Here is a 23814-nt window from a genome sequence, read left to right as displayed (position 1 = left end):
TCATTAAGGGTGAACTTGGGAGGTATGCATCTGGTTTGTGAATCTGATTTTGGTCAGAGGTTTATTTTTTTACTCTAAGTAAAGCAAAGTGCATTGTAAAAGAGTTGCTTGGTGGTGAGGTGAACAGCATATACATTTAATAAACAAATAAATCAATAAATAAAATGGGTGTACAGGCTTGAAAAAGGGACTTCTGGGTTAGCTGAAAAGACAAGGTTTTTCAGCCTTTGTGAGTATATTAAGTGTTGCACCTTATGATTCTTGACGAATGTAACTTTTCCTTTATGTATACTGAGAGCATATGCACTAAAGACAAATTCTTTTGGTGTCCAATCACACTTGGCCAATAAAGAATTCATTCATTCATTCATTCATTCATTCATTCTTTGGCAAAAGTAGGTGAGTTGAATTTTGTGGCATTTTCCACAGTCAAAAATACGGGCAGATATTTATAAATACATGAAGACTATTTACAAGACTCTGCTTTTTTTAAATGTCTAAGTCTCTGCAGTAATTTTAGTGTATCTTTATTATTTATTTGTCCGTTCATTGTTGTAAATATACTGTTTAGCAACAGAGTTCCCAGTCCTAATTAAGGACATTAAGTGAGGACTCCCTGTAAGACCCATTAGAGAAGTCTTGCTTATTGTTTATTCATTTATTTGATTGACATCCCAGGTTTCCATTCAACCCAAGGCTAATTTTTGATCAAATATCTGAATATTTTAATGAGTAAAAATATTTAGTTTTGATAACATTTCAAATAATAAATTTATAATTCAATATTATTAAAACAAGTACATTAGCATTTAAATAACATTTTACCTAATTTTAATCAATATACTTAGTAATATTGTAATATTGAGTCTTAGTTAACATTTTAATCAATATTTTTTGGATCTCAGTAAGATATTACTTAAGGCGCAATGTAAAACATTAATAATACTGTAATGTTATTTAAACTGATAAGCTATTAATATTTTAATTTTTAACTAATTTTAGTGTTGATATTTTACATTCCATTTGTAATGTCACTTTAGACGTTAATTAAACATGCCATTTTATTGAATCAACGAAAACATCGAATACTTCTATTTATTAAATAAAGGAATGCATTTATTTATTATTTTTTCACTTTATTTATTTTAATCCTTCATTAAAAGATGCGTTTTGTTCATTATTCTTCATTATTCTTCATTATTCTTCGATTAAGTCGAGAGAAAAAGGAGAAAAAGGCCCGCTCCCTATTTTGGCGGGAAAAAAAGTATGTTGAACCCAATACGCATGCCCACTGGAGGGAGGGGTGTGGTGATGGTGTGTATTGGGGGCGGGGCTTCGCCTCGCGAGCGAGCGTTAGTCGCGTCCTCGCGCCCTCTTTCGCGTGCGCCACCGCCACTTCCGGCAGAGAGAGACAGAGAGACACCCAGTCGCGCGCCCGCGGGGAGGCCAGCTAAGCGGGTCTCTTCCGGTGCGGTTGGATTCCGGAAGTCAGGCAGGCAGAGAGGAAGGAAGGAGGGAGGGCGAGCCCGCGAAGGGGGCGTGGCGTGGGCGTGGCCATTCCCCACCACCACCGCCCCCATCACTACCACCCGCCGCCGGAGAGGAAGAAGAAGGAGGAGGAGAGGCGGAAGTTGCCCGTCCGGATTTGGGGGGCGGTTGCCAAGAGGGGGCCAGGCGACGAGGTTCCGAAGCGCAGGGCATCCCCACCCCACCCCGTTAGGCCAACCCCCCCACCCTCTACCCCAGAAGACAGATACCCCCTTCAGTGCCGCCCGCCTTTCAAGCAGAGCCCCCTCCCCAAGAAATCCCGTTATTCTGCCCCCCCCAAGACCCCCCCCCTTATTGGAGGCTCCTCGACCCAGCCCCTGCTCCCCCACTCACCCCTGGGAGGAGCCCCCCTATAGACCGACCTCTTCCCTTTTCCCATCTCTCCCCCCTTTTTTTATTGCATGGGCTCCTTTTAAAATGAAACCCTGGTCCAAGTGGAGGCTTTTTTAATCAATAATCCCTATTTTTCCCCCCCCTGGCTGCTTGTTGCGCCTGTCTGATGGGTCCCTGAAAGCCTCCAGGTTAAGGAAAAAGGTAGCTTTTTTTCAAGGGGCCTTTTTTTTAATTCTTTCTTCCTCATGGAGGAAGAAAGCCCTCCCGAGAAACCATGACCTGAGCTGGGGCCAAAAGCAAAAAAAAAATCCCACCCGAGGAGCCCCGGAGGGGATCTTGCTAATCTTGGATTGACGCTTCCCAACAAACCATGGTGAGTTGAAAAGTAACCTGGCTTTTCCTTCCAGTGCAGGGTCAGGAGTGAAATGTTGCAATAAGAATCGAAAATGGTTTCTGTTTCCTGCATCGTCGCTTGCTTGGTGAATTTCCTGGGTGGTTGGTTATATCCTCGTGGCAGATATTCGGGGTTGTGGAAAGGGGGCTCACAGGACCCAAAGCATTGCCACAGGCTGTGTGGAGGGAGGGGTATTTTCTTAGCTTCTGCCAATGCCCAAATAATGATCCCTCTATGCTGCTTCGCTAGTGATTGGGCTCCTGCGATATAATATAAGGCGCAATGATAGATGCCATCATTAGGAAACAGTCCTGAGTGTGGATCTCTTCCTGCATTTGGGCTGTCTGTGGAAGGAACGGATTCAGAGCCTCTGCTAACAAAGAAACTTGGGATACTTGGAGGGGCTTTGTGGCTCGTTTTCTTTCTGGTCAGCTGGCGTCATAAAACTGGCTATGGTTAAAGAAAGGATGTTTCATAAAGGGGCAGGGCCTTAGGGGGGGAAGTCCCACTGCATGCATTTGTAAAACTGCTGCAATCTATATAATATCTCGTACCTTTTGAAAAGCCTCAAGATCTCAGTTTAATGGCATTTTCTCTCTCTTTTTTTTTATAAAACCCATCTGAAAATTTGAGGCTGTGAATTCCATGCATTGGAAATGACTTGCTTCAGAGCTTCGTTGATTGATCCAATGCAGATCAAATCAACATGCCAAGTCCAAGATAAATTCAGTGAGAATTCAAAACGTTTTTCTGGGGAAAGGGGGAAAAAAAACCCATCTTATTTACAGGTTTCCAGAACAGCCAAATGACTATTCTCTGTGTTGGTCCACGTCCAAGAAAAAGCTGCTTGTGCCATCTCAGATCCAGGAAGGGTGAATTTCATTAGCATTAAAAAAAAACCTATGTATTTGTGCCAATAAGAATTGTAAAAAATATCTGGTGTACTTGGGGCAGCGGAAAATTAGTTAGGTTTTCCACAATTGTTAAATATAAATAAGTTAGATAATAAATATTTGTGCGTGTATCTTTTCAGATTGTTCAAAATATTTCCCTGGGTGATTTCTTACATCAATGTAACTTTAGCTACAACCTTAATGAGTTGTTTTCAGTCTTCATTGTTTACTATAGTTCAACTACCAGTTATAGGTATCAATGGGATTTTATATTGTAAAAAGCTGGCTTGAGCTACCAGATGGCAAGGTTGCTTGAGATTTCAGATGATCTAAAAAGTTAAGTGCCTCTCTACATTGTCTGAAAATTGAATGCATCATTCCCATCAAGAAAATGCTATTTTTTTTCCTGGGGCTATTGCTGTGTGCAATGCTATATCCTTCTTATATACACCTGGCCTGCTATGCAATTCACTGAATTCTCACAGCTCTATAGTCTGGGCATAAAAGTTTCAAGTTTGATATAAAGGAGGCTGTATTTACTTTGAATATTCTAGCAATATTTTTCCCCTTTATAAGTTAGAAAACAATATATATATTTTGAGACAAGGATTCTAAAAGGCATGGAAGAAGAATTAGCGATAATAGGACAGACTGTCCAGGAAGTGATGCTGTTGCACCATTCGTTAAGTCATCTAACAATGCCAGAGAAATATTTTACATTTTAAAAATTTGGCTATAGTTACGTAGCTACCTCTGAGTGGTCAAGTAACATTGCTTTTTTGATCATATTTTCCCTTAAAATAAGATTTGTAAAGGGCTTTGTTTAATTTTCTTTTCCAAGTGCGTAGAAGCTTGTTGCCTTCTTGTATCAATCTTAATTTTTAAAATTGTTGGTTGCCACTGCATTTCCTGTTCCTTTGCACAATTTGAGTCATACAAATTCATTCTCATGGTTCCTTTATGTTGCAAGGAGAAAGAATCGAGCTATTTGTCTGATTTGAGTCTAGAGCAGAAAACTGTTTCATCATTTATCTGACAGGGTTTTTTTTCTCCCCTATAAAGACAAATACTGTACTAAGAACAGAGACAAAAGGCAGGTAAAGTTAAAAAAAACATTTAAGGCATGTATAATAAAACAAAATCCTTTCACGTTCTAAATGAAGAAAGACCTCTTAGAAGTAGATCTTATGAGAAGGAGCTGGCTATTCTGACAGACCATAGACTAAGGTCCCCAAACTTGACAACTTTAAGACATGTGGACTTCAACTCGCAGAATAGCATAGCTGGCTGGAGAATTCTGGGAGCTGAAATCCACGAGTCTTAAAGTTGCCAGGTTTGGAGACCTATGCCATAGAGTGAACATAAAACTAGCCCTGTGCTATAGCTTCCAAATGGACCAGTACATTTTTGCACTGCATGAATAAAGATATAGTGTTGAGAACACGGGGATTAAATTGTTCCTCCGTGAACTACATTTGGCATATTTAACCTGAAAAAGAAAAGGAAAGAAGACATGATAACACTCTTCTGATGTTTGAGAGGCTGTCACAGGGAAGAGAACGTAGATTTATTTGCTCTAGTGCGTGAGACGAAGGAGAAAAATTGATGGAAGCTTAACAGAGGGGGAGCCAAACTTGGAATAAAGAGGAATTTTCTTGACCATGAGAGCAATGAAGCAATTGAAACAGTTTGCCTTCTAGAGATGTGGATATTCCATCACTGGAGGCTTTCAAGAAAAGATTAGACAACCATTGGCTTAGGATGATATCAGGATTTCTGCCCTAAGCAGCAAGGTAGATTAAAAGCCTTCCAAGGCATCTTGAAACCTTATGTTTCTATAAAGATAATATTTAAGGCAATGTTAATTTTACCAACCATGCTGATCAATCAAAATGAAGTGATCATCAAAGAATTGACTCCATACCTGAGAAGGAGAGCATCTCTTCAAACTTCCCTTGCTGTGAATCTGGCACTTTTTAATTCTTTCTCAAGCTAGAAAGGATAGTTGGGTCTATTGTTTTTTAAAAGGACCAAAATAAGTTCTTGAAAAGGAAAAAGGGATGAAGATTATGTTAAAAGTTCAGTATTGTGGAACCTAAAATGGGGTCCTTGGATTTTTATTTTTATTTTTTGAGAAGAGTTGAATACAATACTTATCATAGCAGGAAGAATTAAGATTTCTTGTTGCTATCATAGTTACATAGCGCTGAATGAAGTTCTATACATTATAAATAATTTCTCGATAGAGCTCAGGATGTTGTCATGCCTTTGATCCTCAGAACAGTCTTGTGAAATTCAGCTGAGATGGTAAGATGCACAGCTGAACACCAGTCCCACACTGCCATGTTATCATGGGATGAGTCAGTACTGTTAACCTCCACATTTCAGATGGGGGGGAGAATTAACTAGGTTAATAGTGAGAAGCCATTTTAAGGAGGCTATGGCGGAGTGAAATTGGAATAGGTGGTTTCCAGATTCAGAAAGCAAGTATTTCAACCTCTATGGGGTACTGGCTTCTAAAAGTTTAATCCTTTTGTTTTTAACTTTGTATTTAAAGCTCTATTTCAGCACCACATTGCTATTCGTCTGTAGTCATTTGCAGTATTTTTTTTTAATAATGGCAGAGAAGTAAAGCACAGGTGGGTTGTAGAGTTCAGCCAAATGCCAAAGAATAAAAGCCAAATATTGAAATAAAAAAATTGGTAGAGCAGGTACGTCATTTAACGGACTACCAAAGCTTGGGTTCTAATCATATTTCTGCACTTACATTTATAAAGGTTGTTTTATTAATTTATCCGCATGTTTCCGAGCAGGTGCCAACTGAAGATAGCTTTGTAATACTTTTGCAACGCATCTCTCACGAAATGAAAACTTAAACACAAAGCAAAATTATAACAGAAACGGTACAGCTGTTACGCAGGCCATAAATACATTAGAGGAGGTGGCAGAATAAATAAATCCAAGCCCCACTGTGGAGAAAGAAAACAGCTAAAATGAAGTGGTTTTGGAAGTCATTCTGAAAATGAAAAAACCAAGACCCACTACTCTGCCATGTTGTGTTTGTTGGCTTTTCTCAGTTGAGAAGAGAAAAGGAGGTGACATGGCTGCCGGATTTAGGAAGACATATTCTGACAAGAGTCACCTCCTGCCATAAGTCGATGGAAATTCTCAGCCGTCCAAGTCATGGGTGCTTTTCCAAAAGGCAATTGGACTTGTTTATTTTATTTTATTTTTCTTTGAAAACAACACTTTTAAGACTTGAAGAAGCTTCTTGGGTGCAAAGTAAAACGTCGTTAAAGAGAAAAAGAAAAAACCAAGAATGTTCAGTTGCCTTTTGGAAAACTCCTATGGGACATCCTGCCGTAAGGTAGAGTTAGTTCTTGACTTATGACCGCAATTGAGGCCCAGATTTATGTTGCTAAGCAATGCATTTGTTCAGTGAGTTTTGTCTCAATTTTATGACCTTCCTTGCCACAGTTGCCAAGAGAATCCCATTTCCCCATTGACTTCGCTTGTCAGAAGATTGCAAAAAAGGATCACGGGACACTGCAACCGTCATAAATGTGAGTCGGTTGCCAAGCACCTGCATTTTGATCACATGGTTGCAAGGATGCCGCAAAAGATCGTAAACTGACAAACAGTCATAAGTCGCTTTTTCCATTGCCATTGTAACTTTGAACGGTCATTAAGTGAGCTGTTGTAAGTCGAGGACTACCTGTGCAGCCTCATGTACCTTTTTTTTTTGGTTTATTGAAGTTGCTTAACGCAGGCCAAAAAAACTGCTAATCCCAAAATGAAATAATTGTATTTATTTATTTATTGGATTTATATTGCCGTCTATTTGCCCATGGTGACTCAAAGCAGCCTGCAAGGTATAAAAACACATTTAAAACAGTAAAACTAGCAAGAAGAATCAAATAAATTAATATAATAAAATCACCCCCTAACCCCAGCAACAGCAGATCACACAAGCCATTTAATGGGCTCCATCCCGCTCTGGGCTCCCCAGGCCCTCTGGCAGAACTAGGTCTTCAGCGCCTTCTGGGAGAGTATTAGAGAGGGGGCCATTCTAATCTCTGGAGGGGATGATGTTTGAGAGAAAGGGAGCCACCACGGAGAAGGCCCTTCTTCTTCTGGATCCCACCAGGTGTATCTCCCTCAGGGATGGGACCAGCAACATTCCCTGTCTTTCCATTCTGATGGGTCGTGTAGATGTAACCAGCAAGAGACAGTCCCTCAGATAAGTGCACTTTATTGTCATTGCACCTCATACAACGAAATTAAATACCATCTTCAGTGTACATTGTGACTATGAAAATGAAAAATAACAACTATTATACATAGTTTTCCATTCAATTGTTGTTTCTTGAGAAGTCTCAGGTAGCATAATCTCTGCTGGGCCCTTTTGACCGAGGGCTGCAAATGTGAGCCCCCCAGGTCAGGTCCTCTTTTAGGGTGACACCCAGAAACTTAAAACTGGCCACTTGCTCCACTTGGTCTCCATTGATAAACAAGGGCTGGAGGTCTGATCTGTTCCTTCTATAATCCACTACAAGCTCCTTGGTCTTATTGGTGTTGAGGACCAAGTTATTGTCTCCACACCACATAAGCCGTGTTTTGTAAGGACACCCTCTTTCCTGTACTTGTGTTGCTAAATCATAGCTTACAGAATAGAATAGAACAGAATAGAACAGAATATAGAATATAGAATGGAATAAAATATAGAATGGAATGAAATATAGAATGGAATATAGAATGGAATGGAATATAGAATAGGAAGAGAATGGAATATAGAATGGAATATGGAATGGGATAGGATAGGATAGAATTATTTTATTGGCCAAGTGAGATTGGACACACAAGGAATTTGTCTTTGGTGCAAATGCTCTCAGTGTACATAAAAGAAAAGATACATTCGTCAAGAGTCAAGAATCATCAGGTACGACACTTAATGATAGTCATAGGGTACAATAAGCAATCGAATCATACTAGGAAACAGTCAATATAAATCGTAAGGATACAAGCGACAAAGTTACAGTCATACAGTCACATTTGGTGAACTTTCCCTCCAACTGCAGGGAAGAAGGACTTTCCAGCCGCATATTCAAAGTAGGCCTTGGGGAAACAATAATGCTTTAGCAACGCACACAATGACTCTGTTCACTGATGATCTAACCTGCTTCTCTCCTGTGGTCCACCACATATACTGGGCACTTCCATAAATATGCAGGTAGTCCTTGACTTAACAGTTCATTTAATGACCGTTCAAAGTTACAACAGCACTGAAAAAAAGAAAGGGACTTAGAACCAATGACCACCTTTGCAGCATCCCCCATGATCGTGTGACCAAAATTCAGATACTTGGCCCACTGGTTCATACAACTCTTGCTGTGCCTGAAGATCACGGGATCCCTTTTGGCGACCTTGTCACAAGCAAAGTCAAACGGGGAAGCCAGATTCACTTAACAACCTGGTGTATTCACTTTCTTCACTGCAGTGATTCGCTTAACAACTCTGGGCAAGAAAGATCATACAGTGAGTCAAAACTCCCCAAACAAATGCAACGCTTAGCAGCATAAATGTTGGGCTCCATTGTGGTTCATACTTCGAAGACTAGCTAACAAGCAGCGGATCAAAGTAATGGAAGAAGACAAATTTCAGTCTGACCAAACTCCATGAATTTTATTTGGGGGGTGGTATATAATCAGGGAGCATTGAAATGGTACGGTAACCTAGAGGAGGAGGCTGGGATTTCTGTTTTTGGTAGAGGCAGATATTTCTCTCTCTGGGCACAATGAGAATATATCTGCTGTACAAAATTCTGCATTGGGGACAGGAAGGGCATCCGGCCAGTAAACACTCTGCTAGCTCCATTCAGTTGCCCAGACTCTACCCCGCAAGGGATTATGGGGTGGTTAAAAGAAGACGATGATACAATTTAAAGAGAAAAAAAACTTCATTGTCATTCTTCTGGAGCTGTTGCTGTCTGTTATCTCCATCTTTTTTCCTTTTTGTTGTTCGAACTTTTTCAAGACTCCACTTTGTCCAAATTCCTTGTTTTCAGTCTCCCATTAGTCTTCAACAGCACTGTGTTACAAGTTCTTCGGTTTATCCTTTGGTTTATGACTTCTTTCTTAAGCCTCATACCATTTCCTGTTGACATGGTCATAAACTTGAGATCACAACTTGACTCAGGAGAAAATTGTGAGTCCATGATGCACTTGAATACAATTAAAAACATAATGCCAACGACATGGAGAAGTCTCCAGTTTATGTTAACGCACATTTTCAATTTCAATTAAGAACTTGACTTGGTATAGTACATGTCACACCTCCCATTTCGCAACTAATGAGCTGTGATATGAATCACATTTTTTCCTGTTCAAGAAACCTGATTCCTCAAATCCTTTAAAACCTGGTCAGACTGGCTTTCACGTTTTTTTTCCACCAGCAGACACAATGAGTTGTAGCTACTTAATAATCATGGGGGTTTTTTTTATTTAAATTTTATTGAACAGACAAACACAAACAAGAACAAAAAGAAAGATTAAAAACGTTGAACACGGTACAATCCTCCTAACCCACATCTTTGTCTTACATTGCTAAACCACATATAAAAATAGTACATGTTTACATTCTATATTACATATGTGTGTGTGTGTGTGTGTGTGTGTGTGTGTGTATGTATATATATATATGTATATGTATGTATTTATGTATACATACACACACACACACACACATTTAATCAAATCTTATAGTCTTGATCCTTTCTTTTTTCTAACCAACCATAAAACTTATCCCTTGCTTTCTAATAATCTGATTCATCCTTATTTTTTAATTCCTATTTGTTTTTACTGTGATATGAACTGATGGCTGCAGCATCTCAAAAGCATAGAGGTCATCCTCAACCTATGACCTCAATTGAGCCCAGAATTTCCACTGCTAAGCAAGACAGTTGTTTAGTAGTAAATCTCTCCACACACACCCCTCCATTTTATGATCTTTCATTCCACAATTGTTAAGTGAATCACTGCAGTTGTTAAGTTAGTAGCATGGTCTGTTAAGTGAGTCTGGCGTTCCCATTTCCTTTGTTTGTCGGAAGGGTGCAAAAGGGACCAAACGATCCTGAGACACTGCAACCGTCATAAATATGAGTTACCAAGCAGCAAATGTTGGTCACGTGACCACAAGGATGCTGCAACAGTTGTAAGTATGAGAAACCTAACTTTTTTTTTACAGTGCCAGTGTAATTTCAGATGGTTGCTGCACAGATGGTTGTAAATCAACGACTGTTCTGGACGGTTTCCTGATCAAAACTAAGTATAATTGGCGTCCTGTTAGCACTCAAGTAGGATAATGGTCAAAGCTTTGTATACTTTTGGTTTTGTTGTTGAGCTGAGAAGTCAGCTTAATCAACATAAATTCTTACCCTATGAGCCCCACATGTGCTGAGATTCCTGGATCCGGCTCTAGAATGTTTCACCCCTTAGTCATCGGGATGAGACAAAGACACATACACTGCCTTGAGCTCCTGTCTGAATAGTGATAATAATGACAACCACTGAGAGAGAGAGAGAGAGAGAGAGAGGGAGAGAGAGAGAGAGAGAGAGAGAGAGAGAGATCATGGATGGATGGGTAGGAGGCAGGTAGGTAGGTAGATGGATGGATGGATGGATGGATAGATAGATAGATAGATAGATAGATAGATAGATAGATAGATAGATAGATAGATAGAGGATACATAGATAGATAGATAGATAGATAGTCTTCAAACTTGACAGAATTCCTGAGCTGACATTACTGGAGAAGGAATTCTGGGAGTTGAAGTCCACAAGTCTCAAGCTTGCCAAGTTTGAAGTCCCTTGAGATAGATAGATAGATATATCTAGATAGATAGATAGATAGATAGATAGATAGATAGATAGATAGATAGATCATAGATATTAAATAGATAGATCATAGATAGATAGATAGATAGATAGATATATCTAGATAGATAGATAGATAGATAGATAGATAGATAGATCGATCATAGATATTAAATAGATAGATCATAGATAGATAGATAGATAGATAGATAGATCATAAATCGATAGATCGATCATGTTTTCTTCTTGATTTGTTTCTGCTGTGCTCCAAGCTGTTGCTGCATTTAAACGTTTGAACCACAACTATTTGTTCATGAGATGATCTTCCAATAATAACTTCCTTGAGGAAAGATGAAGGGTGACCTGTTGTAAAAAGGGCTAAACACATAGAGGAAAGAAATAAGATTAAAAGGACATTTTCCTTCTCCCTGTATAGATCTATTTCATGTTAGCCTTTCAATTATCTTTTTTTTTTTGGGGGGTAAATATTGTACACAATGTTACTTCATTTTGCAAACAAATTTTTATTTCTGCAGAGGAGATTTCAGCCTCTTTAAAACGGGCCTCCGTTCTTTGGGAAGGGAGTTTCTTAGATAGGGTTGAAAGCAGGGTATTTCGTGTTACCCGTCAGTCTTCGTTTAAATGCCATTATTTTTTCATTAGCATGAGCAATAAATTTGTTGGGACCTTGTTTAGCGCTATGTGCTTCCAAGTGCTAAGTTTTATGTTCTCGCCAAAAGAATGAACACCACTGTTTGTGAAGCTTCTGATTGTTTATTGGCAGGGCTCAAGACGGGAAATCCAACAGGTAGAGCAAATAAAATCTTAGATTTAGGCAAAAGTTCGGTTTTGCTCATGAATTACTGGGTTGCTTTCAACCGTGTTACAATGTTTGTTTGAAATTAAATAGGAGTTGTGAAGTGTTTTGCGTGCCCTGAAAGATGCTATAAAAGTTACTCAGGGCTGGGAAAAATTACAGCAAGGAATGGGGAAGGTGATTAGATAACACAGTAAATGATTACCTTATAGAGATAAAATAGATATTCTGAAATACTTTTCCTCCACATCATTATCCTAAGCGAGGAAAAAATCTTTTCTAAGACGTTGGCGTAGAAACCAGGCGACGGGGAGTTCGGGTCCCAGCTCAGACGTGAATGGCAGCTGAGTGACTATGGGCCAGTCACTCTCTCAGCCCAACCTGCCTCATAGAGTTGTTGTTGTCGGGAAAATAAGAGGAGGTATTAGGTATATTTGATGCGATAAAAATCCAATAAATAAACAATTTCATGATCCTGCCTTTGTGGAAATTCTTAAAATGTTTTTTTAAAAAAATAAATAAATTCTGAGTAAGTAGGCTTGTGAATCTATTGGGGTGAAAGTCTTGCATGATTACTAAGAAACTATAACCCATCCAGAGGTTGATGCAGAGGTTTGTTTGTTTGTTTTCCAGTCTATAGAAATATTTTCGGTAGGATAGGAAGAACTATTTCCATTTACAGGATTATTGATAATATCATGAGTATATTGGATTTAAATTGGAGCGGTGCGGTGGCCTAGGGGTGAAGCTCTTGCCTCGCAATCAGGAGGCTGTGAGTTCGATCCTAAGTAGAGGCAGATATTTCTCTCTCTGGGCACACTGAGAATATATCTGCTGAACAGAACTCCACATTGGCAACAGGAAGGGCATCCGGCCATTCAAACACTCTGCTAGCTCCATTCAGTTGCCCGGACTCCGTCCCGCAAGGGATTATGGGGTCATTAGATGATAATAATTATATCAGATTTAAATTTAAGATGGGTGGTCAGATCCTCTTTTGAACCACAAGCTTCCTACATTATAACTACATTTCAGTAAAGCTACCCTACAGATGACTAAAAGAAGAGACACATACCTTCCCATGTATTACTCTAAAAAAGCTAGATAAATAAATTTGTAGCCTTGTCACCAAGTACTTAGTGGTTTTGAATTCTGCTCATCGGCACTTGTGTTAATTTGTTTTAAACCCTCATGTAATTACACATTGGCTTGGATTTACCCTGTTACATCAAAGCTATTCTTACAATCAATTCTTGCTGTTCCCAGCCACTAATTGGGAGTTAGTAAGGAGAACAGCTTGTGTTGACATGGAAAATCATTACAGTACAACTTTTAAAAATATCATCTTTCCAAGCACACGCTTGGAAGGAAGAAGCTTGAATTCATTAGTCATTGGGAAGACATGGCTTTTGAAACACCATGTAGCTGTTCAAATATAGAAAACCTAATGTATTTTTCATTCTGCAAATATCTTCGTAAATCCAAACAACATTGTGTTGCATTCCTCCCACAACTTCTTTAAACAGTTTACAGTTAATGAATAACTGGCTAGTCCTTCATGATGTTTTAGGGGAAGAGGGAAATCATAAATTCTGACTTAAAAATTGTATATTAGGACTAATTCGGACATCATTTTTACATGTCTTTTTCCAAAGATCCTATTTTGCTATTTGTACTGTACAGTATGTATTATAGCAACAGCCATAGCACTTAGACTTATATACTGCTTCATAGTGCTTTTATAGCCCTCTCTAAGCAGTTTACAGAGTCGACATATATACCCAATACACCCAATAATTTGGGTCCTGATTTTACCGACCTTGGAAGGATGGAAGGCTGAGTCAACCTTCAGCCAGTCAGGATCGAACAGAGTTAGTCTGCAGTTCTGTTTTCTAACCATTGTGGCACCAGGGCTCTTACCAGTTGTTTTCAAAGAGTGTTAAGTAAATTGATTGGACAACAGGTCTGTTAAAATTCTTGAAGACTCAGTATCCTGGCCTGGTTGAAGGTATTTAAACGTGTTTCCAAATACTAGATGAAGGGGAATAACAGTGCAGCGATTTGGGACTCCCATTTCCTGTTTGCAAGTGATCAGAATATCTTGCTAGCAATCCTCTGAAACAGAATTCTAGACGAAGAGTCCTTGGCCCCATTCAGAACAATGATTCATATATTTTATAAACATTTGGAATCATACTGTACGTGAGATCTAGAGGAAGCTGTAGCAAGATCAACTTAATATTTCAGCAAACGTGGGTTTGCTGTAGAATATGCATTAAAGATGTTATTTTGCAAATGAAAGAGGAACGCTGGGGTATTATCGTTTGCCTGGCAATCATCTCTTCTAGGCAAGGTGACAGCTGGACTGAGCTTGTTTTGTAGATTATAAAAAAGGTGACAGAAGAAGTGCAGTCTCCTTATTCAATAAGCAAGAAAAACCCCAACTGGTTAGTGCAGGGGTCTCCAAATTTGGCCACTTTAAGACTGTGGACTTCAACTCTCCTACTTCCCCAACCGGTTGAAATATGTTCACTGCAGCAACAGATTAAAAACACACTTAATTTTGCTTTCTGAATCTTTGGTCTTTGTCGATACAGCATTAGCCCAGGGATCTCCAAACTGGCTGGGGAATTCTGGGAGTTGAAGTCCACGAGTCTTAAAAGTGGCCAAATTTGGAGAGCCCTTGGGCTAGTGCTGTATCAACAAGGATCAAAGATTCAGAAAGAAATCAAATTGAAAGTGTGTTTAATCCGTTGCTGCAGTGAGCGTATTTTAATGGCAACTTCGCCATTCCTGATTTTAACTCCAGTTTTACCGTTTCCAATGTAAACTGGAGGACCAGAATATCTGGTCCAAACATTCAAATTGAGCTGGAACCCAGAAGAGAAGAAGGAAAGAATATTCTCAATAATAATGATTGTGTGATAATAATATTGTAAGCTGCTCAACGGTGGTAAGATGGGGGCCAATACATTAAATAAAATAAATAAGCATTGGAGGGAATTGCAAAAAGCATGATGAAAAAGTTGAGCCAATCTATTTTGGTATCTAAAAGATAAATGTTCAAAGAGTTGTGAAGGAGAACTTACATTTGAAGCTAAAGCACTGGCACGTTTGACAATTTTCCATATTTTTCATATCTGGAATAATCTCCAGATCAGTAATCTTATGGGAAGTGCCTTCTATTTTAAAACTATGAAGAGCCGGTGAAAATTCAGTAGTCTGTTGCTAAGATACAAGCTGCAATGAGTAAGCCAGCCTAAATTCAGTTTTTCTGAAATAATTTGAGTGCAAATAGTCCTGATAAATGTAGGAGAAAGTGTCATTATAAAATCTACCCTGTGAAAATTGGAGAAACCCAACAGATGGACTCAGAGTGGCAGCTGAACCACTTTCTGGATGCTTGACACAGAGTAAGTGTTGCTGTATATTTCTAAAGTTGAAGCAGTCTTATTTGAAATTTCCAGTTATAATACACTTCAACTCTTCTCACAGGGTCTAGTTGAGTATTACGCAACCACGGCCTAATACTACGGATTTATGACATTTTTGTGTTGACAGTTTTTGCATTGTTTGGATGTAAACTGTTGGAAGACTATAAGCATGAAATAAATAAATGCAATCCAGATCAACTCTAGGTCCCAAGATTGAAGAAGCCTACATATGTTTGTTTGTTTTTTAATGTTGGGTGTATTTTCACTTTTTGCTCATGGAAAAGGAAATCATGTTGAAAATGTAGCCCCTGTTGACCAAATGACAACTGAAGAAAAGCAGTCTTAGATGCTGTTCTATTGTTCATAAGTCTAGTTTCTATGTCACTTTACCATTGTGTGCTATTTTTCATGAAATCCTGATTGGTTCTAGTCCTCTCAAAGATGCTTTTCAAAAAGGGAGTTGGACTTTCTTGGTTTTCTTCTTTGAAAAAGTTTTGCTTCTCACCCAAGAAACTTCTTCCATTGCTTTTTGGAAAAGCTCCTTTGGGACAATAATCATGACCTGGATGGTTGAGAGTCTCCATAGACAACCAGTTCTGATCTGTAAATCCTAGCTTTATTTTTAGGTCTTATGGAACCTTGATTCAGTTTTAGACACACACACACACACACACACACACACACACACAAGTCTGACCCAGATTCTCTGAACGTGGTACAAAGAATGCTAAGAGACACTTGCAGTATAAACCCCCAACAGGTATACAAGTAGTCCTCAACTTAGCACAGTTCATTTCGACGTTACAAGGGCACTGAAAAAGTGACCTACGACGGTTGCAGCATCCCCAGGGTCACGTGATTTACATTGCGGTGTTCTGGGGTCAGGTGATCCCCTTTCATGGGGAGCAAAAAGTCAACAGGGAAACCAGATTTTCTTAACAAGTTAGTAACAACAAGTTCATTTTTACTAACTTATAATAACTGCAGTGATTCAACAAACCGTGGCAAGAAAAGTCATAAAATGGCTCAAAGCTCACCGAACAAGTGTCTCGCTTAGCAACATAAATTTTTGGACTCCATTGTGGTCGTAATTTGAGGACTACCCATACTCTTGAGGACTGTTGCTCAAATGTTTGGGACCTCGGGTGGAGGCAATGTCAGGATTGAAGATCACGATCCACGGAGCCAGGTAGAAGTGTAGCTGGACGCCAAACCGATGTTGAACCACTAGAGATGTGTAAAAATATTTTTGTTTCCTTCCCCCCACTGCAACGATATAAGGCTGCATTTTGTCAACATTCCAAGTGTGACTTATTTCTCTTAAAACCTCTTTGGCAGGCATCCGAGGAGGCCTCGCTCCGAGCCTTGGAGAGCCTAATGACGGAGTTTTTCCACAACTGCACTACGAACGAGAGAAAGCGTGAAATTGGTAAGCCGGCCTCTTTCCCATTTTCTCCCAGGTTTTGCCCCAGATTTCATCCTTAAAGCAGCTTCCTTTTGTTTTGGTGTTTGCTCTCATAAGCCCCTTTGAGCACAGCAAGTTGAAGTGCACGCTTCCAAAATATTCCACATTTTTCTCTCTCTCCCTTTTTAAAGATGTTTTTCTTCTCTTTCTCTCTCTCGCTTTCTTTTTTTAAAAATGCAATAATCTGCCAGCCAGTGACAGGTCGTTTGAAAAGACTTTCTGTGCCAGAAAACCTTAATTAGCTACACGCAGGGCTCACCAACCTTTTGGACTTCAGGGACCACCAAACTCATAATTTTAAATCCTGCGGATCAGGGACCCTGGGAAAATTCCCAAAAAAGTCTGCAGGAAAATTCCCCGCCCCGTTATCCTACCGATGGCGATCATTCTTTATTTGGGGGCGCAGGATACTGTGTCCAGCTCTGTTCTCAGGGGGAGAGAGAGAGGGACGGAGAGAGAGAGAGAGACTGAGACTTTTGGCTTTGTGCAAGGAAAGCAGCAGAAGTCTTTCTTTCTCTCCCCCAAACTCCGCCAGAAATGAGTCTTTGTGAGACTTGGCGCACCGGCGCAGCCTCTTGAAGCAGGAGGCCTTGTAGGGTCCCAAAGACTCATTTCTGTCAGAATTTGGGGGAGAGAAAGAAAGACTTCTGCTGCTTTCCTTGCATGCAGCTAAAAGCAGAAGAAGCAGCCCAGTGGCCAGGCGAGGCACGTGGGGCGAGTGGGGCAAGTTCCCCCCCCTCCACTTACTACCTCGTGTTGTTTGCAATGCAGGCAGCACAAGCCTTGTGTTCTCCTGGGCCATGTGGGCGGTGCAGCCTTGTGGTAATTGCTTTGGGGGTGACATTTCTCTGTGGACCACCAAAATTTTCTTGCAGACCACCAGTGGTCCCCGGCCCACTGGTTGGTGACCCCTGAGCTACAGGACAATTATTGGGGGGCAGTCACCAGGTAGAAGGCTTGATGAAAATGGGATATGAATTATAGTGGAACGTTACTCACTCCGTTCCTTTTGATGAATAATGATTGTTATTTAGGGCCAGGGGTGGGCTAGAAGTACATTGATCAACCAACCATTAGATCAACCAAGACTTTTAGCCCAGTGGTTCAAAGGAAAAGCTGGTTTTTAAGCATTTCAACATCAGCAGGTTAAAAATAAGTTTAAGCCCTGTGGTTAGGGTTATATCAGTCATTCTTTTTATAGGCTCAGTGGTCTTTGGCTGCAGCTTTTAGAACCTCTGATCGATAGTAACTTAAATGTAAATAATGGTATAAATAGCTCGGGGCCAGGCCTGCTGGCTTTTCTTGTAAAACAAGAAGGATAGAGAAAGGCCTTTCTCCTTTTGTTCTAAAGTCTCATGCATGTTTGATTTGGTTTTGCTTTATTTGTCTATCCAGAAGAGCTTCTGAATAACTTCGCTCAGCAGGTCGGTGCCTGGAGATTCTGCCTCTATTTCCTGTCAAGCACGAGAAACGACTATGTCATGATGTATAGTTTGACGGTTTTTGAGGTGAGCTACCAGACTGGGCTAACCATGTTTGTATCAGACTTGTTTTGACCTAGGCTTCCCCAATAGCATGAAGCAGAGTCCACATCCTGATAAACCTCTTTTATTTGATTTACAAACCTTTATCAAGCTTGAAGTGTGGCCAGGCCGATACCTTTCAGACACTGCAATCCTTGGCAAGCATGCCAGAAGAAACTAATTGTCGCCTGCAAAGCCTCATTTCCCTTTCACTCCTCTTTTATTCTCTAGGGGAGGGGCCATTCACCGTCCACCAGTAGCTTTACTCCTGAGTCGACCCTTCTTCCTTAGCTGTTCCCTTCTCCTAGCAGCTCTGTGCTTGTGCACACTGGGAACAGGCTCCAGCTGTTCTTCTGCCCCACTGATCTCCGACTCCGAAGACAGCTGATAACTGTCAGACGGCCCTGGCCCCATCTCTGCTTCCGATGCAGAGCCCTCGTCAGAGCCTTCCCCAGACTCCAGGACTGGCCCATGTTCCTCCTCAACCTCCTCACTGTCTAAATCTGCTGCCAGCTCCGTTGGCCACTGTCGGGCCACAACAAAACTCCTTATAATAGCGGGCCCTAATCTTCGCAGCTTGGCGGCCCAGCTGGGGGGAAGTGAGCCGCGCGAATGGCAGGCTGGTCAGCACGCACAGCTCGACTTGCGCGAATGGTAGGTCAATGCACATGCGCATGAGTGCTGACCTGTCATTCATGCAAGTTGAGTTGCTCACATGCGTGTGCTCCAGCCAGCCACTCGCACGGCCTGATTCCAAATAGGACATGGCCCAGTAGTGCGCTGCGGGATCAGGATTTAACAGACATTTCTTCACCCCATGTGGTCCATTAAATGAATATTTCATTCCTTTGCGCTGGTACTGGTACTTTGTTCCAAAATCTGTACTTGGGTTGCAGAAACATGTACTGGGGTGGGGGGAAAACCAAGAAATGTTGCACCCTAACAGATTATTCAATCTGTTTCAGTCAAAAACAGTTCATAAAGCAGCGGCTTGACTGTTTTCATGTGGGTGGTGATAGCTATAAAATGAAGCATTTAACATTGTCATTAATTTTAAAAGAAATTAGTTTCAAGCTCCATTATTTATGGCAGAGAAAGTATTTTATTTTATTTTTTATGTATAATTCTGAGTTAGTCACAGTTATATATTTTAAGTGTGAATCAGATGGATCAAAATGAGATTAAATTGGTCTCAATAGTTGCCTATTTCTTCATTCTCCTGCAGTCCTAGTATTAGTTACTAGCAGGAATTAGTAGAACTTTAGTTCCTCCTGTGAATGAGAACTTACCTCTTAATTGTAAATACTTTCCCACTGAATTCAGTTAGTAAACAAAAGCAGCTTTCCAAGTAGCATATATTTTTAAAGTTGGTATTTTTATCAAGCTAACCTCTGTATTTAATAATACCTTGAATATTAGCTGTGGACTTCAGCAAAGAAGGTGATGTTTCAACCCGGTTCATAATAATACTGTCTGTCTGTTTCAGAATTTGATTAACAAGATGTGGCTTGGGGTCCCATCTCAGGATAAAACAGAGATTCGCAGTTGCCTGCCGAAGCTTCTTTTAGCTCACCATAAAACTTTGCCTTACTTCATCCGAAACAAACTTTGTAAGGTCATTGTGGATATTGGCCGGCAAGACTGGCCTATGTTTTATCATGACTTCTTCACAAATATTTTACAGGTAAGATTAAAAGCTAACTCTGTTGTTCGGAAACAAAATCATCTTAAGTCTTGTCCATTCTTATTGCTGGTACCTTCGAGTCAGTCCTGACTCGTGAATTTCAGAAGTGATTTCCCACTGCCTGCTTCCTAGGGCTGAGAGAGAGTGACTGGCCTGGCCTGAAGTCACCCAGTGTTCTGACCCAAATCCTTTACCAATAAAACAAACACGAACCAAAGGGAACATAAACCTTTTAATGCTTCTTACAAATCCCTGGTTAAAAGGCTGCTGCAAACTAATTAACTTTGATAAGCATGAGCCCCGCCAAAATTGTGCGAGGCTGCCAAGAATAACAGATAAGGTTATCTAGAAATATTTTACAACACAAGAGTCTTCAAATACCAACTTAAGATACTGCAATGTCCACGAGGCTGAGTTTCAAAACGTCTTTGCTTCCTGCAAAGAACGTCTGATTCACAGCTGGCTTTTATCTTCTTGAAGGAGGGCCCATTACCTTGCAGCCTTACTCCTGAGTCGCCCATGCTGCTGCAGGTGCTCTTTCCTGCGAGCAGCCCTGCGCGCACACACTTAGCACAGGCTCCTTGGGAACCTCCTCATCACTGCTGCCAACTCCCACAATCTCTGAAGGCAGCAGTCCACTCCCTAATGGTCCTGGCCCCTCATCTGAGTCCTCGTTCTCCTCAGCCGTCTGCACCTGCTACCAGCTAACCACAACACCCAGTTGGTTTTTGTGTCTAAGGTGGAAACTAGAATTCATAGTCTCCTGGTTCCTTGCTTGATGTCTTAATCACTGCAAGGTCGCTTACCAATCATTTCAGCAACTGTTTGAAGTTATGGGAGCACTGAAAAAAGAGACTCAATGACCAGTTCTCGAATTCCACATCCCAGCACTGCCCATAGTCACATAATCATGATCTGGAAATTTGCAACAATCTTACATTATGACGGTTGCAGTGCCCTTAATGACCTCAGATGATCACCATTTGCAACCTTTTCTGCAGAGCCAATTGGAAGCTGATAGGGAAGATTACAAGTCACTCCGCTAAGTACTTCCACCTTCCCTCACCTGGTAGTAGCTACCCCTGGTGCCGCTATGCTCACACCGCACCAGCCTGCTTGTGAGCTTCCAAGGACCTACAGTAGTTACTTAGTGGCGGCAATGCAGATTGCTTTTGCTGAGCAATGCAGCTGTGTGACGCTGTGCTTTACAACTGCATTACTAAGCTACGTAAGTTCCAGTCCTAATGACCATCATTAACTGAGGGCAACCTCAGTCTAGGTATACACCAGGCTAGCTCTCTATTCTAAATATTCTAAATACTCTGGAAGTAGCTTTCCAAAGAAAGGATGGGTGGATGAATGGGTGGGTGGGTAGACAAATAGAAACATAAAAGAAAGCTACTCATGCTAAAAGGGATGCGGTGGCTCAGTGGCCAAGACACTGAGCCTGTCGATCAGGAAAGTGGGCAGTTCAGCAGTTCGAATCTCTAGCGCCGCGTAACGGAGTGAGGTCCTGTTACTTGTCCCAGCTTCTGCCAACCTAGCAGTTGGAAAGCATGTAAAAAATGCAAGTAGAAAAATAGGGACCCCTTTGGTGGGAAGGGAACAGCGTTCTGTGCGCCTTCAGAGTTTAATCATGCCAGCCACCTGACCACGGAGACATCTTTGGACAGCGCTGGCTCTTCTTCGGCTTTGTAACAAAGATGAGCACCGCCCCCTAGAGCCGGAAACGTGTGAGGGGAACCTTTACCTTTACTCATGCTCAAAATCCATTCTCTTTAACAGTTAATCCAATCCCCAGTGACAACTCCACTTGGGCTGATCATGCTGAAGACCACGTCCGAAGAGCTGGCCTGCCCGTGGGAAGACCTCAGCATTGCACGCAAGGAGGAGCTGCGGAAGTTGCTCCTGGAGCAGGTTCAGAATGTCCTCGGACTTCTCACAGGTTGGTGAGACAGGAGGAAAACCCAGGTTGTCCACCAGCTGACCAAGGAAGCTGGCAATATTCCCTCTTAAATGGAGGTCGAAACATCTTTAATTTTATTTATGTACTTAATTTGTTAAATTTATTTGCCCCCTATCTCCCCATGGGCCAGGGGTCCTTAATGCCTGGGTCGCGGACCAGCCCAGGGCCACAGCATACCAGAAACCAGGCTGCGCAAACAAGCGAAGCCCCATCCGTGGGATGCAGGCAGCATGCAAACCGCTTCCCCTCTGGTCTGCAGAAAGACCTCTCCACGGTCCCTGGTGCCCAGAAGGTTGGGGGATTGCTGGTCTCGGTGGCTTACAACCATAAAAAGGAAGAAATGAAATGAATGTAAGCAGCAGAATTTAAATAATAGAACCCCAAAATGAAAAAAAGGACACAATTAGAATACAGTGGAACCTTGGGTCGCAGGCATTTCTGTCTGCATCCAAATCGAGTGACAACCAGAATTCTCAGAAAAGTTTTGTTTCTGGTCACAAACACATCTTCAGGTGGTGAGATTTTTCCCTGCCATAACCTTTCTAGCCATTTTCCCACGCCATAGCCTTATTTTAAATGCCTCTACCATATTTCCCCATCAATCTCTTTTGTATTTTTCTGGGGGGAAAAAACAGTGTTAGGACCTCAGGAGGGTACAAGCAGACAGGGTTTCTTTAACAGGCCACTGACTCAAACCTGAACCCTAAATAATCTCCCATAAATAAATCCCTAAATAATCTCCCAAAACAACCCTCTTAATTATCAGTTTTATTTCTGGAAGAAAATTAAGACCTCCTACCCATTTTTTTCTCCGCAAAGAAAGGGATGTTATTATAGCATTCTCCTTCGACATTCACATTGAGTTCTTCAAAGAGAGAGTGAAGAATCTGGTCCTGATGGACAGGTAAAGAGACCATGATACGCAGAGCGCAAGTCATAAACGCGCGTGAGGTTTCCTCAAATCCCCCGAATTCCACCGACATGCTTGAAATAACAAACTTGTAACTTGAGGCTGAGCGCCGAACATGCGAATGGATTTGCAGCTGCTGAGACTTCGTTCTTCTTTCGTGACAGGTATTTTGGAGAGCATCTGGGATAAATACAGTGTTACGGCCGCCACCCCGCCACCGTCTCCGACATCCAGAGAAAGTGGTAAAACCTTTGTTTCTCCTTCTGCTCGGGGTCGATACAGGTAGTCCTTGCCTTACGACCATTTGCTTAGTGGCACATTTGAAGTTACAACAGCCCTGAAGAAAGGGACTTAACAAGAGTCACAGTTAACATTATCACAATTTGGGTGCTTGGCAACCGGCATGGATTTACGAAATTTGCAGCATCCCGGGATTACGGGGTTGCCATTTGCGACGTCCCTGCCAGCTTCCTATTGAACAGAGCCAATGGGAAAAGACCAGTTTGCTTAATGACCACATAATCCACTTAACAACCTGGACAAAAATGGCGGTAAAATTAGGCATGACATGCTTAACAATGACCTTGCTTAAAATGGAAATTCTGGTTCCCCCTTATAGTTATAAGTCAAGGACTGCCTGTGATTCTTAGTGACACCTTCATCTTCATCTTCATTTAATGACCCCATAATCCCTTGCGGGCAGAGTCTGGACAACTGAATGGAGCTAACCGAGTGTTTTAATGGCCGGATGCCCTTCCTGTTGCCAATGTGGAGTTTTGTTCAGCTGATATATTCTCAGTGTGCCCAGAGAGAGAAATATCACTCCTCTTAGTAACACCTACATCTTGGGGGGGGGCGGGGGGAGAGTCACTATTTGGGACCAGGGAAGGAAGACAAGATGGTTTCTATACAATAAAACTTGAAAGTTGTACAGGAATTGCTGTGATGCAGCTTATTTTGACAATGTTGTTGCTTA

The 23814-nt window shown here is 41.2% G+C and overlaps 1 protein-coding gene across 1 annotated transcript in view; it reads left to right on the top strand.

Annotated features, from left to right (window-relative positions):
- The first annotated feature begins 1403 nt into the window (after window positions 1-1403).
- XPO6 (exportin 6) overlaps window positions 1404-23814 on the top strand; it is a 60110-nt gene continuing 37699 nt past the window's right edge. The window contains exons 1-6 of the mRNA XM_026704164.2: window positions 1404-2254; window positions 16629-16719; window positions 18151-18263; window positions 19765-19962; window positions 21748-21907; window positions 23003-23080. Coding sequence (XP_026559949.1) covers window positions 2252-2254; window positions 16629-16719; window positions 18151-18263; window positions 19765-19962; window positions 21748-21907; window positions 23003-23080 — 643 coding nt within the window. The 5' untranslated portion in view covers window positions 1404-2251. The remainder of the gene's footprint in view (window positions 2255-16628; window positions 16720-18150; window positions 18264-19764; window positions 19963-21747; window positions 21908-23002; window positions 23081-23814) is intronic.

The sequence above is a fragment of the Pseudonaja textilis genome, chromosome 14 (assembly GCF_049901715.1).
Source record: "Pseudonaja textilis isolate UNSWEBS1 chromosome 14, rPseTex1.2, whole genome shotgun sequence".
In the NCBI taxonomy this organism is placed as follows: Eukaryota; Metazoa; Chordata; class Lepidosauria; order Squamata; family Elapidae; genus Pseudonaja; species Pseudonaja textilis.
Note: the sequence above shows the minus strand (reverse complement) of the source record. Positions and strands in the feature narration are given on the sequence as shown.